General features: G+C 38.8%; 1 protein-coding gene across 1 annotated transcript in view; it reads right to left on the bottom strand.

The window, feature by feature from the left end:
• Positions 1 to 1,741: 1,741 nt before the first annotated feature.
• LOC126183257 (rapamycin-insensitive companion of mTOR) overlaps positions 1,742 to 17,111 on the bottom strand; it is a 253,190-nt gene continuing 237,820 nt past the window's right edge. Inside the window, exons 28-29 of the mRNA XM_049925073.1 lie at positions 7,965 to 8,103; positions 1,742 to 3,716 (exon numbers count right to left, since the gene is read on the bottom strand). Of these exons, the coding sequence (XP_049781030.1) occupies positions 2,451 to 3,716; positions 7,965 to 8,103 (1,405 nt within the window). The 3' untranslated portion in view covers positions 1,742 to 2,450. The remainder of the gene's footprint in view (positions 3,717 to 7,964; positions 8,104 to 17,111) is intronic.

Below are 17,111 nucleotides of genomic sequence, written 5' to 3'. Positions count from 1 at the left end.
GCTCAGTATAATTGTTTTGTTTGACTTTAAAATTGTTTTCATCTATATTTTACGGTGTGTGGCAAAGGGTACATTACAATCCACTGTTTCCATTCCAGACCTGATTTTTTCACACGTGTTTTCCTTCAGTTTATCAATATGATACGTCATTCTGCCCATTATTCCTTACATGAAATGTATGATTTCAACTCCAGCTGAGCTCATTATGTATTCACAAAGAAAACACTGACTCACCTTCATACTTTATGGTTGCAGTTACTGTACATGCTTGGGCTGCACCTCTGCATATACTGGACACTAAGAATATAAGACGAATCAGCAAACTAAATAATACCTTTACCATAACTTTTTCTGAATTGTTTTCAGTAAGAGCTGACTAAACTATATTCTTACTTTATTTAGTTTTATTTTGTCTTACAGATCTTATAGCAAAACCTTTTCTGTTCATCTTGTCATTTTTGTTTCCATGCTTGGACATCTGTAAAGAAACATTTGGATCACTATGGTAACGAAGGGGACAGCTTCTTAGACAGGATCATTACTGGAGACGAAACATGGATCCATCATTATGAGCTGGAGAGTAAACGGCACAGTGTGGAATGGAAACATCCAAATTCGCCGTGCAAGAAAAAGTTCAAGACCCAACCGTCTGCAGGTAAACTCATGCTTATGGTTTTTTGGACACACAAGGTCCAGTACTGGAACATTATCGGAAAGGGGCACAACAATAAACAGTGTGCATTACAGTGAGATGCTTACTGCCAGGCTAAAGCCTGCAATTCGAAGCAAACACTGAGGATTGCTGTCAAAAGATGTTGTGTTGTTGCACAACAATGCCCGTCCACAGACTGCTTCCCACACTGCTGAAACACTACAGAAACTCAAATTTGAAGTACTGGAACATCCTCCATATAGTGCCGATCTTGCCTCTTCTGACTATCAATTGTTTGGTCCACTCAAACAGGCATTAAGAGGCTGTCGATTTGCCTCAGACGTAGCAGTGAAAGAAGTGGTGCATTCCTGGCTCACAGCTCATGCAAGAACCTTCTTTTATGAGGGCATCAGGAAGCTTGTACAACAATAGAGCAAGTGCGTTCAAACACAAGGAGACTATGTCAGAAAATCATGTTCTCGTAAGTTTCCTATTTGATTACAATAAAATTTTATAACTACTTTGTGGACAATAATTGACTTACCCTTGCATTTAGGACTCAAAAATTTCATGCCACATAGAACCTACTGCTCTTTCTGACTCCACAAATAATCATTTTTTTCTGTTATCTAATTTACTCTATTAACTAGAAACTATAACAGAGTCATAGTCAAGGGCACTGATGACAGTAAATTTCCTTCATTGTGGGTACTTTCAGAATGTGTACTTTTATTTATCCAACACATCTTTGCCAACATGCGTGTTATCAGAGGTTATAGAAATTAAGAACCAGAGTCCATACTTTCAGAGTTGAGAAGTTTTCTTTCTTCCAGTTATCACAAAGTGAACATGTATACTGCGTATAATTTCAGTTTATGGACTGTCAATTTGACTTGGTAACACTACAGTAACCCAAACTGTTAAAACAATTACCCCTGTTTTCAGTCTAACATTTAGTTCCTCTGAATTTGTAAATGGGATGTTTTCAAACATAGTCATAATGCAAATTTAGTGACTACAACACTCAAAACTGAATGATGATGTTCCTATGAAAATCAACATTAAATTCCAGAATAAGCAACACAAGAATTAGGAGAGATGCCCTATTGGGCAGACTTTATTACAAATAAACAGTTTCAGTACTCTTGTCAGTATCTGAAGTCACACTGCAACAGAAATTAAGTACAATTTTTATGTTATTACAATAATTACTTGGGTTGACTAGAATCATATACAGTCTATTTCTTAGGCGCATTTATTATAAAACAGTCAGCAGAAGTAAAATGTTTCTCAAACAATAAAATAAAATTGTTTAACAATATTACATATTTAGAAACTTAAGCAATAAATAAGTTTAGCTGAACAACAGGAATTTCCACAGCAAATAAATATTGGTTTTGTACACACCACTCAATATTAAATATAGTCTAAAAATATTTTGCAGTCGCTACAATTTGACAATTTTGGCCACATTGCATTTTTAACAGGAAACAGAATTTTAATTGTTTGGTACATTTTCCCCAAAGATTTTCACACTTATGTAATATATCACAGGTTTTAATCCATTCACCATATAAAGTGACAGATCTAAAAAATTAAAAATCAAATGTTTGGAACAATTGTCTTTCAGGTAATTCATAGGGAAAGTACCAGTTCATTTACAAAGAGGAAAACCTTGAACAGTTATTTTTAATGTCCGAGGTCAACAATTTTCGGCTCTTTATATTTTGAAAGACAATCGAATGGCACAAAACATCCTGAACTTTGGTTTAGTTGTGGATCACATAATCATCTACCATCATTTTGTATTGTTACTGAGGACTTCAGTTACAGCACTTGTTTTACTTCTTATGTCATTAGGAACATTTGAGTCTTCATGTTTATCAGCTGATGAAAATATGCTTGAATTGAAATTTGTGAGTGATATATTAGGTGCCAAAACAGTTGCAATTTTACGCTGCCTTATAACCACTGTGGGTTTATCTTTGTTTACATCATTGTTAATTTCTGTTAATGGTAAAAAAGAGGAAGAGGTAGGTGTTGGAGATTTGTTGGAAGACTGCCCAGCCTCTCTGTCCAATATCACAGCTTCTGAAGGAGACTGGTTAGTTGTGGAGTCTAGATGATCACAGGAACTTGAGCTAAGATTGGCTGTCTCATTGGTTGTTCGATTAACATCATACAACTTCTCTGGACTGTTTCCATTCCTACTGTTCTCTTTTTCTTTAATGACTTTGGCCCCTAACTTTGTCAACAGAGTTTTGTCACTGGATGGTGCGTTGCAGTCTTCAGATTTAATAACATTTGATAGTCTTGAAGATCCCAATGCACAGTCTTCACCATTTATACGTAAGGAAGCATTGCCTGTACCAAGCAGTTCATCTACTTCTATAGCAGATTTCTGTAAATGTACTCCAGATCCAATGATACCTACTTTTGGCAGTGTAATACCTCTTCTATTTGATAAAGAACTCCTTTCCTTATACAAATCTGGATGCTCACAACCTCCCTCTGTTCGTGATATTTCAGTAGATGCAATGCAGGTAAAATTAATAGCTTCATCTATCATTGGTATATCCCCATTATCCTGATGTAAGGGCCCTGAATACTGCTGAATTTGTGCTTGTGACTTGAGTCCAAGCCTATTATTTACAGAATACTGAGTAGTAGGAAACTTAACTCCTGACAACACATCACTCGTTAACTGTTTTACACATTCACTTTGTTGAGACACATTTACCAAAGCCGTTGTACCACTACATGAATCCAGATATACATTTGGTTCATCACCAGCTGCACAGAGAGAAACACTATCAACACACAGTTTCTGACTAGTATCTCCGGTAGGATAGTTCTCATTTCTGTAACCCACTGGAAATGGAAAATTTGACTTGTCAGTAATATTGCTAACATCACTGACATATACTGTCGGAGTTGAAGCAGATGACATGATGTCTTCTGTATCTTTAGCATTCTTGTTAGCAAGTAGGGGTAGTGATGGATCGTCTCTCGAATGTACTGATAAAGCTGGCGATGACAGAATTGCAACTGGTTCCTCGTATAACTGAAAAGAAATGAAAATTTATTTCTACAAGCTACACTTTCAATACTTTCACAAATGTTTAAAATTAATTTGAGGGAGTGAAGGTGCAGTGATCGAATGTCATTTTTAACAGCACATATGTTTCTGTTGTACCGGTGAACTGCAGTTAGTTGAAATTCTTAATAAAAAATCTTTACTGAAGAACTATACACAATCTTTAACACATGCAATGGCAGGTAATTGATCAACCAAATTGTTTTGTGTGAAGTGTTTTATGGAAAAACAAAAGTAGCAAGGCCATTTTAACCTAATACTGACACAATAACAAATTCTGTTGCAATAAAAATGTAGCAGAATGAGAGTGCAGAGTGTAAAGAAATGAAAAATATGACAAACATTATTGATTACAAAGAAATCCTCCTACGTTCCAACACTATTGCAAATTGTGGCCTTTCTTGAAGTGCAGCAGATTGGTGAAGTCTTCAACTTATTTCAAGAAAGGCCACATTCTGCAAGGGCACCAAATTCTTGGATGTTTTATTTTATATACACAGAATGAGTTGCATAAACGTAACACTATGCGTTTGATAAACATAACCCTACTTTTATTACCTGAACTGTTCAAGATATTGAAACATGGTTTTCATCAAATCATAATACATTGAGGGAGTATCCCTTTATTATATTATTTATACTACCATTTTTCCTTGTGTGTTGCAGAGTAGCATGACAAAATTCAATACAATGTTTAAAGTCACAATCTAAGAGTTCCTGTTGTAATGACAGGTGAATGGAGTGTAATTTATGTCAATGAAAGATATGAATGACAGACATCTGGCTGGTGCTACATCCCTTGGAAATATGTCTTATGCAACTGTGCAAATTGATGAGCAACAGAACCACAGTAGCTTCCTTGTGTGCTCTGTCAGCTACAGCTCTCCTCTTCAGCCTCAGTCTGCCGGTTTGAATTAGTGTCCAGATGCATACAAAATCCTGGCATGAGTAACACTAGAAATCTAGGCAGATATCTTTATACTGCCTTATTATACTGACAGATATGCTACTCAAATAAATTGTAGCTTTTCGTTATTGGTGTACATGTCTGCATGCAATACAGGTTAAGAAGAAATGAGCAGTTATAACATAGCAGGCAGGTCTATACATGCTATTTCCTGTTAATTCTGCATTGTAGATAAGTAAACAGTCGAAAGAGTTGACATAATGACAGAGCCTTGGTGTTTGAGCCCTAGGTGGTGGTATTTACACCACAATAGTGGATTTCAGCCACCTTGCCCATCAAGTTTACCACATTTCTCAAAAGATTTTCAAAAAGTTTCAACATAAAAAATAAGTATATACTGAACCCACTTTTTAAGAATTTTCAAATGTTGTTAAGAAGTGTACTGCTCTATTCAAAATATCTTGGTTCTCATCTTGGTTGATACAAATCTTATGGTTGGTGGTTATGCTTGTGATCTTCAGTCCAAAGATGGGTTTGATGTAACTTTCTACACCAGTCTATCCTGCACAAGTCTCTCATCTCTGCATACTAATTCAACCTACATCCATCTGAACATACTTAGTATAGTAAAGCTTTGGTCACCATCTACAATTTTTATCTCTTGCAAAATTTCAATCTTTTTGCTGCTTATAGTTGTTCCATCAATTTGTAAGTGCATTTCTAGTGACAATATTCAGTCAAAGACTAAAGGACTGAAGACAATGCACCCATCTAAAGCCACTATGTTATATACTGAAAAGATTAGGGCAGACTCCCATTACAAGGAAAGTCTGCTACTATTGCAGCACTGGAAGGATGATGTACGATGAATATTTAAAAAGTAAGAGCCGTCTGCTTATATTAAAATGTTGGCAGCTGAGAACAAACTAGCATGAATAAAGCACCATTTATTATATGTTTAAGAAGCCACAAAAGTCACTGTGTTGATTAAGTACTTGTCTGACCATGTGTCATAATGGATTTGAAACTCATTGTCAGTCACACAGTGCATACTGTAAGTTTGTCTAGTTTATAGGCCTTAGTAGTGAGTAAAGGAAAGGTTAGACAATGGTGCTGAGACTTAAAAGTGTCCATACAAATGTGAATGAAGAAGATCCAAGTGACTGGTCCAGTATCAAGACTAATGAAACCGTGCAACAAGTGGACCAAAAACTGTTATCTGTTGACGACTGGTGCTCTGCATGCTGAATTTCCTCATGTTTGATGCATACTATTTACACTGTTATCATGTAAAAGCTTAGATATTGCAAATTTTGCCCAATGTGCCCATTGATAATGTTTATGCACAAACACAAAGAGCAAAAAATGTCAAATGGATAGGTGTTTTTGGATTGCTATGGGCAAGCTGTAAATTGTTTGTTTTCCCACATAGTTACATACAATGAGATATGAATATCCTACACCAAACAGAATCAAAACAACAGTCAACACAAAGGCCCTAATCAGGTTTGCAAAATCAGAAAAATTCAAGTAATCTCTTTACTTGAATCAAAAAATCATGGCTATCATTTCCTAGGATGAAATAGGGATTCTGCTGGTCAATTTAATGAAATGTGAATCAGCAATTACAGCAAAACACTCACCAAATTGAAACGTATTGCCCAAAACTGGCATGGCTCAAATGGCTCTGAGCACTATGGGACTCAACTGCTGTGGTCATAAGTCCCCTAGAACTTAGAACTACTTAAACCTAACTAACCTAAGGACAGCACACAACACCCAGCCATCACGAGGCAGAGAAAATCCCTGACCCCGCCGGGAATCGAACCCGGGAACCCGGGCGTGGGAAGCGAGAACGCTACCGCACGACCACGAGATGCGGGCAAAACTGGCATGTACACAACTATCATCCACAATAGCTCTCCTCCACAAAAACACATGTTCACACACCTCTGCTCTTACAAGCATTCCCATTGGGAACTTATTCAGCATCCACTCTACAATCCCAACTTCACACTCAATGACTATTACCTCTTCTTGCAATTGAAAAATGCCTTGGTGGACAATAGTTTAAAGATGATGAGGAACTTAAGACCACCACTGTTAAAATGGTTCACTACCCAGGCAAACAACTTCTATGTGGAGGAGTTGAAGAAGCTAGTGGAAAATTATAAGTGCTCACAAGTGAATGGCAATACCATGGAAAAGTGAAGTAGGTCATTAGGAAAATAAAATCACTAAAAAAGGTCATTAGGAAAATAAAATCACTAAAAAAAGCTTTATCTACATAACATATAAAGTTTCAACTTGTGAAGTGATAAAAAGACACATTTAAATTTGGCGAGAAGCAGAGGCCAATTACAAACTCTGTGACAATACCAGTTGTATTGCAGAAAACAGACAGAAATATTAACAACAAAACATACTGTTATGAATACATGGAAACTCACTGATGATGCTGTAATAACACTAAGGTACAACATATAAGGGCATAGAGATAAGAAACAAGCCATTGTGTTTTGCTCAAGGCAGAATTCTCAAAATATATTTAGAGCTCAAGCAAACACAGGTGCAAATGTGAACTTTCCTGAAGTAAAATCACATAAAGATAAATATATATGTCTTTATGTTGACAAAATAAGTGATTTTCAAATTACAAGACAAACATGCTTGACACGACAGATCTCATTTCATGAACAAACAATTGCATATAACTTGGCACACAACAGCATATAACTCAGCACATTGACCATTCGAGCTCACTGTGGCAGCCTGTATCCAATGAAACATGTTCAGAAAACTCTCTTGTTGCTGCTTGCAGACCTCTTCCCAGACCCCTTCCACTGAAAGTATCTCAGCAAGTGGATTCACATTAACTTCGTTTGTAGTTCTCATACACCATAATTAACAGCATCACACAACACATTCACACATCACTGTATGTGCTATATTCCTACGAAGGGTAACCTGGCTCTGTACTGTCATCAATATACATATGACTGCACAAACAAGTAAGTATTGAGTTTTAATGCATTAACAATGGGAGGGGGTGAACCATGTACCATGCCACATGGTAAGAACACTTGAGGTCATAGTGCTAAAAATATACCGCTTTTATGAAACTGTTGTAAAGATCTCCTACAGGGAAGATAATATGAAAAAGTACAGTTGTATGTAGTGTAACTGTCACATTTTTTTGCAAATATTTCAAACATAAAGGATATCTTCTTAATTGTCAGTTTATGGAATGAAGGAGGTTTTTAACCTACTGTTAAGAAATAGTTTTACTTCAAATGAATTTTCCATACCACATCAAAAGTCAAGTCGAGGAAAAGTTCTTGGATAAAACGCCGTGCCATAAGACGATATGTAGAATGGGCCAACTTATAGGATACTTCTGAATACAGACAAACATCCTGGAAACTTGCTGGATATTTTTGTTTCAATCTGAAAAATAATCCAAAATCAGCAATACAATTAACTTCGAGATAATTAGTAGTAAAAAATACAAAAGAATATCAAACATATTATACATTGTTGTTGTAGACTTTAGCTGCAGTCTACTTAACTCATTGTGGGTTCTATTTAATCCACACAATATTTCAATAAAATGATGACATTAGAAATACTTTGGCATATTAGTTAACAGCTAGAATAATGATATGACAAGACTGTGAAACAAAATATTCCTATTAAATAGAACTCACACATGATTGGAGCTGTTATAATGGTGACATTTCAACCCTATAACTTACAAAATATTGAAATTCATCAAAACACACAGTAAGGGATGCATTTCACATCATTTTCTTTAAATGGGTGCATTTTGATCCAGCTGTGGTGTAAACACTTGTCTATCCTTTATGTGGATATATTTTCATCAATTTTGCATGTATATGTTATTCTTTTCAATAATCAGTTGTAAATGACAGTCAATTATGAAAAAAATATACACATAAGGAGTATAAAAGAATTTCCTACATAACTCCACTTTTCATGAGTTTTCTAGTTGCCAGAAATCTACTTGTTGTGCCAACGAAGAGTTAGTCATTCTTCATGTGTCTCTCTGGGGCATTTTGCTGTGACATTTGTGTTTTAAATCACAGAGAACTCAACTGTTAGAAGCCCTTGGGGACAGTGATAAACAACAATGTGTAGAGTTTTGTGGATTCATTCTGGGCATGGAAGATAATTTCCTTTTCAAGTTTGGTGTTCAGTGATTAGGCTATGTTCCATTTAAGTGAAAAAGTGAAACACCACAATGCAAGAATATGGGTTTCTGAAGAGCTACGTATCATTGTTAGCTGCTCCAGGCTTTCATGCTATGTTGGTGGTGTACACTTTCATGATATTGACTGAGATAAACTGATGCTGCAGTGTTCATCTTCAGTACACCAGTATAGAAGTTGTCATAGAATTAGCTAAGTAAAAGATCCATGTGATTTGCACATTTATTTATATGTCAAAACAGACTTTGGAACTTTCCTTTGTGTGTGGCAGATTAATGTGCTGGTCTGACATTCCAGATTCACATATTTTATGCTTCACAGTGCTGCTGCATAATCTTTCATTGATTGTATCAATACTTTTTTTATTGTGATATACACACATGAAAAAAGTTTTGCATCACCTCGGTTCCTAGAGTTCCGGAACCTGTACAGAAAACTGGAATAGAGATCAACATAAACATCATTTCCACCCTTTTTACTGCTCACGAAAACCACACATTGCATGTTGAACCACCATACAGCGAGACCTTTAGAGGTGGTGGTCCCGATTACTGTTCACACCGGTACCTCTAATATCCAGTAGCACGTCCTCTTGCATTGTTGCATGCCTGTATTCGTCATGGTATACTACCCACAAGTTCATCAAGGCACTGTTGGTCCAGACTGTCCCACTCATCAACAGCGATTCGGCGTAGATCCCTCAGAGTGGTTGGTGGGTCACGTCGTCCATATGCAGCCCTTTTCAATCTATCCCAGGCACGTTCAATTGGCCACTGGCCACTCTAGTCGAGTGATGTCGTTATCCTGAAGGAAGTCATTCACAAGATGTGCATGATGGGGGTGCAAATTGTCGTCCATGAAGACGAATACCTCACCAATATGCTTCTGATATGGTTGAACTATTGGTCGAAGGATGGCATTCACGTATCATACAGCCATTACAGCGCTTTCCATGACCACCAGCGGCATATGCTGACCCCCTCGTAAAGCCACCTCAAAACAGCAAGGAACCTCCACCTTGCTGCACTAGCTGGACAATGTGTCTAAGGCATTCAGCCTGACTGGGTTGCCTCCAAACACGTATCCAACAATTGTCTGGTTGAAGGCATATGTGAGACTCATCGATGAAGAGAATGTGATGCCAATCCTGAGCGGTCCATTCGGCATGTTGCTGGGCCCATTCGTACCATGCTGCATGGTGTCGTGGTTGCAAAGATGGACCTCGCCATGGCCATTGGGAGTGAAGTTGCACATCATGCAGCCTATTGTGCACCATATGAGTCGTAATATGACATCCTGTGGCTGCACGAATAGCATTATTAAACATGGTGGTGTTGCTGTCAGGGTTCCTTCGAGCCATAATCTGTTGGTACTAAAGTAGTAGCCCTCGGGCGACCTGAGAAGACATGTCATCACCAGTTCCTGTCTTTCTGTATCTCCTCCACGTCATCACGACATCGCTTTGGTTCCCTCCGAGACACCTGGACACTTCGCCTGTTGAGAGCCCTTCCTGACACGAAGTAACAATGCAGACACGATTGAACCACGGTATTGACAGTCTAGATATGGTTGAACTATACAGACAACATGAGCAGTGTACCTCCCACCTGGTGGAATGACGAACTGATCAGATGTTGGACATCCACTGTCTAATAGGCACTGCTCATGCATGGTTGTTTACATTTTTGGGCGCGTTTAGTGACATCTCAACAGTCAAAGGGACTGTGTCTGTGATACAATACCCACAGTTAATGCCTATCTTCAGGAGTTCTGGGAACCGAGGTGATGTAAAACTTTTTTTTGATGTGTGTATTATGAAATTTCAAACATTTGTGAGACATAATAAACTCATAATGTTATCGCCAATTGTAGGCTTAAACTTATTTGTACACTTTTTTGGAAACAATAAGCCCATCTTCATTTAGAACATTTATTCTCTACTTTTATTAAATAATTACATGAGAAACAGATTATTTTTGGGAATTTTCAGATGCTTACAAAACTATATTTCTTAAATTTTCATGATACGAGTGTTGTGGATAACTTATTTTGTAGCAAATCATTTGTCATTCACAGTTAATGGGAAAGAATAGATAAACCAAATTTCAGTGTATATCAACGCAAGTAAACATTCATTTTAGAGAATATTAAGAAGTTAGCACTGTGTTGTGCATAAACTAATTAGCAGTAAATCAGTATTTATGATTTAGTTAGTGTAGCACATACTGTAACTCAGATAGTGTATTACATCTAAGTTTTCCATTTCACGATGAGTGTATATTACCAATGTTTATTGTAAATTAACTCTCTTTTGAGTTTGTTACCGAATATAATTAAACTCAAAAAGTTTTAGGAAACCAGTAATTCTTACCACAGGTTTTTCAGTTGCCTTAATAGAAATCTCTATTTGTATATTTGCTTCAACTGTTGTACGGAATTAGTAATTTTTTAGCTGAACACGTTCAATGACTAAGTTTAAAGTTATTTGTTCACTGTGTTGTAACGCTTTACACCAGCTACAATGCAGTCCCACTGTGAACACTGTTTTTGAACATGGGATGAGTTAGTTGACATGCGTAAGCAGGTGAAAATTGCCCTGGCAACTGTCATATGATTGGTGGCAGCTGCAAATTGCTGTGTTGGGAGAGTTCCTTCCTGAGAGTCATGTACCGGTATCTGTGATACATTAGATACCTCAAGTATTATCCTCTCCTGTAGGCCCTGTTTCCGCTTCAGGAAGTATGAGATCTGTCCTTACTTGTCTACTTGATTGCCAGTGGTGTGTCAATGGTAGATCTAGGTGTCCTACGCAGGGAACACAGTGATCAGGGATGACTCAGGGTGTTACACTGATCCTCCTAACCAACTAATTCGAAGTGTTGTCTTTCACTGAAACTGTTAAGTCCTATGTCAAGAGATGGCAGATGCAAAAGGGTAGGGATCTATCACTCGTAGGAAGTTCAAAGGTATGGCGAATAATGGTCCCCATTAGGGAAATAGAAGCAATGGACAGGAAGGAACACCAGGTGCAATCAGTGTGTACGCTTAGGGTCCTCATTCAACCTGTTGAAGATGCTATTCCAGCAACTACTGAGGGATTACACTGCACCCAACTGCAGACTGTGGCACATGTCAGAAAAAATGATGCCTGTAATCTGGGCTCCAAGGTCACAGTTGCATCATTCCAGTGACTGGCAAGAAAGTCTGAGAAGATCAGCCTCGCAGATGAAGTTTCAATGAAGCTCATAATTTGCAGTATTTTCCCCAGAACTGATCGTGGCCCCCCTGGTTCTTAGTTGAGGGGAAGGAGTAAACCAGAGACTTTGAAGGTTCTGACAATCTAGGTGGCAACTTCCTGGACTTGTGTAATATGGTTGACAACTGTAGGGGTGCACTACACATCAGTTTGTGCTACAGATGTAGCTGCCTGTGTGTGGGGTGCATACAAGGGATTTTTAGATTAGGCGACTCTTTATCCTGTCCAGATAACAAGTGCTGTAGGAGACCCAGAAGCATAAGTGTAAGATTCAAAAGAATGCCTCCCCCCCAGGCAAGAGTATTAAAATCTTAGAAGTTAACTGTCAAAGCATTCACAACAAAGTGCCAGAGTTTGAAGAGCTCCTGAAAAACAGTGAAGCTCACATAATACTAGGAATAGTAAGTGGGTTGAAACCTGAAATGGATAGCAGTGAGGTTTTTGGGGAAAATTTAAATGTATATCAATTGCATAGGTTAATGGGAAATGGAGCTGGTGTATTCGTTGCATTAGACAAGAAACTCAAATCTACCGAGATAGAAATCGAGGCAGAATGTTTGAGCAAGACTCGAGCATCAGTGGTGTGCTTAAAATGGTAACTGAATCCTTCTATCACCCAAGAGACTCACCTCCTGACGTAACCGAAAACTTTAGAGAAAAGCTCAGTTGGCTTGTATGTAAGTTCCCCACTCACAGTGTACCTATCGGTGGAGATTTTAATCACCCAACAATCAACTGGGAAATTACAGTTTTGTTAGTGATGGACTATGAAACATTACTATATGCCTTCTCTGAAAGCTACGTAGAACAGATAGTTTGTAACTCCACTCATGATGTAAATGTATTAGACCTAATGGCAACAAATGCCATTAGACCCCTTTGAGGATGTCCACATCACAGCTGGTATCATGACCATGACGCAGCTGTGGCAACAATGATTACCGATGTACAAAGGACAACTGAAATAAGTGGAAAGATATATATGTTCGGTAAACTAGATAAAGAACTGCGGAGTCATATCTCAATCAGGAACTTGAAACTTTAAGCACAAGACAGGACGATGTAGAGGAACTATGGCTCAAGTTTAAAAGACTAGATGACTGTGCACTGGATAGGTATGTACCAAGCAGAACAGTTCATAATGGGAGCAGCCCTCCACGGTATACAGTCACTTTGAAGGAACTCCTAAAGAAACAGGACTACTGCATAATAGATGTAAAACAAAGCATAGTGCTATAGATAGAGATGCTGACTGAAATGCATTTGCCTGTCAAGAGAGTAATGTGTGAACCTTCAAAGACTACTGTAGCAGAATATTGTCAAATGATCTTTCACAAAACGCAAAGAAATTCTGCTCATATGTAAAGGCTGTTTGTGGCACCAAAGTTAGTGTCGAATCGCTCGCAAATGAGACTGGAACTGAAGTTGAGGGTATCGAAACAAAAGCTGAAATGTTTCATTCCATTTTGACATGTTCATCTATAAAAGAACATCTAGGAGAAGTGAACCAATTTCATTTTTGTACCAGTGAAAAGATGAGTGCAATAAGTATTAGTGGCAATGGTGTCAAGAAACAACTAAAATTGTTAAAATTGGACAAAGCTCCAAGGCCCAATGGAATCCCTATCAGATTCTATACTGAATCTGCAGCTGAATCAGACACTCTTCTAATTATAATCTATCACAGATCCCTAAAACAAAAAACTGTGCCCAAAAGTTGGAAGAAAGCACAAGTCACACCTGTTTACAAGAAGGGTAGTAGAAGTGATCCACAAAACTACCATCCAATATCCTTGACATCAGTTTGTTGTAGAATCTTAGAATATACTCTGGGCTCAAAAATAATGAGGTATCTCAAACAGAACAATGTCCTCCATGCCGATCAGCATGGGTTCTGAAAACATCAATCATGCGAAACCTACCTCACACTTTTCTTATATGCCATACTGAAAGCTTTGGATCAAGGCAGCCAGGTAGATGCAGTATTTTTTGATTTCTCAAAAGCATCTGACTCAGTACGACATCTATGCTTATTGGAGCTTGGCCTTGGGGGTTGGGTTGTTTGGGGAAGGAGACCAGACAGCGAGGTCATTGGTCTCATCGGATTAGGGATGGACAGGGGAGGAAGTCGGCCATGCCCTTTGAAAGGAACCATCCCGGCATTTGCCTGGAGCGATTTAGGGAAATTACGGAAAACCTAAATCAGGATGGCCGGAAGCGGGATTGAACCGTCGTCCTCCCGAATGCGAGTCCAGTGTCTAACCACTGCACCACCTCGCTCGGTCATCTATGCTTATTATAAGATGATATGGGGTATCAAACAAAATTTGTGATTGGACTGAGGCTTTTTTGGTAGGGACGACACAGCATGTTATCTTGGACGGAACGTCTTTGTCAGATGTAGAAATAACTTCAGGTGTGCCTCAGAGGAGTGTGTTGGGACCCTTACTGTTCATGTTGTATATTAATGACCTTGCACATAATATTAATAAGAACCTCAGGATTTTTGTAGATGATGCAGTTATCTATAATGAAATACTGCCTAAAAAAAGCTGTATAAATATTCAGGTAGATCTTCAAGATTTCAAAGTTGTGCAAAGACTGGAAACTTATTTTAAATGTTCAGAAAAGTAAAACTGTGCACTTCACAAAAAAAAGTATCTTATGACTATAGTATCAATGGATCACAGCTGGAATCTGCCAACTCATACAAATACCTGCGTGTGACACTTTGTAGGGATATGAAATGGCATTATCACGTAGACTCAGTCATGAGTAAAGGAGGTGGTAGACTTCTGTTTGTTGGTAGAATACTGGGGAAATGCAATCAGTCTGCAAAGGAGTTTGCTTACAAATCACTCATGTTACCTGTTCTAGAATTTTGCTCAAATGTGTCGGACCCATACCAAATTGAACATACACAGAGACAGGTAGCATGAATTGTCACAGGCTTGTCTGCCCCATGGGGGAGTGTTGGGAGTGTTGCAGCAGCAGTGAAGAAATTCACTTGACACTCTTGAAGAGAGACGTAAAATGTGCCAAGAAAGTCTGCTTACAGTGTTTAAAGAACTGGCTTTAAATGATGACTAACAATGTACTACAACCACCTACATATCACTCACATAGTGATTGTGAGGACAATATTAGGTTAATTACAGAATGCAAAGAGGAATTTAAACAATCATTCTTCCTGAACTCCATATGTAAATGGAACGGGAAGAAACCCTAATAACTGGTACAATGGAAAGTATTCTCTGCCATGCACTCCATAGTGGTTTGTGGAGTGTAGATGTAGATGTAGATGTAGATAGTCGAGCACAAGAGACAGACTTCATAGCACCATTTGTTTTGCACAATTTTGCCAGAAAAGCTCTGTTCTTTTTCTAGAGAAGGACAGAAATCACATACTTCGATATGTTGTAGAGCTGGCTTTTATGAAAATTAACAGAACATGCCAGAAATATCATTTTTCAGCAGTATGGTACACCACTACACTGACAAATATAAGAACAGTATTTCTCAACAATGAGCCACCTGAATAATGGATCAGCCATACACGGCATACAGATCTCTCATTGCACTATTGGTATCCAAAATCACCTGATTTTACTAAGGTTTTTGTGGCAGTCAGAGAAAACTCCATGTATGTACCTCCCCTTCTGACAAATTTGGGTGAAGTACGATGCTGCATAGTACCAGCAGTGAATGTGGTAACCCACATTGACACAGAAGCATGGGCCAAGTTTTAACTATTGTGTGGATGTTTACTGAGCATCCAGTGGAAGGTATACTGAACATTTATACTGTATAAATGAAAACCTAAACGTAATTATAGGTTGGTTGGTTTGAAGTATAAAGGAACCAAACTACTTGGTCATCAGTCCCTTGTTCCATTGAACTAAGTCCATGGGATAAAACTGAAAACATACAGGAGACACCACAGGAGTTCGAGATGAACAAAAAGTAAAAACACAAAGCTGAACACACTAGGGACAACAGAAGTCAGGAAAAGCACAGACATACAAGAAACAGGCAGAAGAGCTTAAAACAGTAAAGCAGATGGCCTGGGATGGCTGATCACGGGGATAAAAAAGGATGAGCCAGCCACTCTGCAACACATTAAAATCTCTAACCTAAAAGGACAAGGGTAGAAACCACAGGGAGACAAAGGACAGGAAATAAAACTTAAACCGAAGAATAAAAACCAGTGTCATGTAGAAAATATAGAACCAAGTTAGCTGTGGAGGCAATGTCTCCTAAAATAGAAGGAAGAGAGTCAGGGAGATTAAAGTTCCGTCTTAGGGCAGCGAGATGTGGACAGTCCACCAAAAGGTGGAGCACTGTCAAACGTGAACCGCAGCAATAACATGCCAGAGAAGACAGCCACGCGTCAGCCACGTGTGGCCGATGTGAAGGCGGCAGAGGACCACAGAGTCCCTGCGAGAAGGCCGCAGAGAAGACTTCCACTCAGTTGTGCTCTCCTTGATGGCGTGGAGTTTATTGGGCGAAACTAAGCTGCGCCATTCAGCATCCCAAATCCCGAGAACTTTGCAGCGTAACACTGATCGGAGGTCAGGTTCGGGTATTCCAATCTCCAGAAGCGGCTTACGAGTGGCCTGTTTGGCCAGTCTGTCAACGAGCTCATTGCCCGGGATGCCGACATGCCCCCGGGTCCATACAAAGACTACTGATTGACCAGATCGTTCAAGAGCATAAACCAACTCCTGGATAGTTGTTACCAGAGGATGGCGTGGGTAGCACTGATCAACGGCCTGTAAACCACTCGGCGAATCACTGCAGACCAGGTAGGACACACCGGGGCAGAAACGAATGTGCTCAAGGGCACGAGAGATGGCCACTAGTTCGGCAGTGAAGATACTGCTGCCATCTGGCAAGGAGCACTGTTCGATACAGGCTGAGTGAGCATAGGCAAAGCCTACGCTACCATCAACCAGTGAGCCGTCAGTATA

Source organism: Schistocerca cancellata, chromosome 4, assembly GCF_023864275.1.
Source record: "Schistocerca cancellata isolate TAMUIC-IGC-003103 chromosome 4, iqSchCanc2.1, whole genome shotgun sequence".
NCBI classification, from domain to species: Eukaryota; Metazoa; Arthropoda; class Insecta; order Orthoptera; family Acrididae; genus Schistocerca; species Schistocerca cancellata.
Note: the sequence above shows the minus strand (reverse complement) of the source record. Positions and strands in the feature narration are given on the sequence as shown.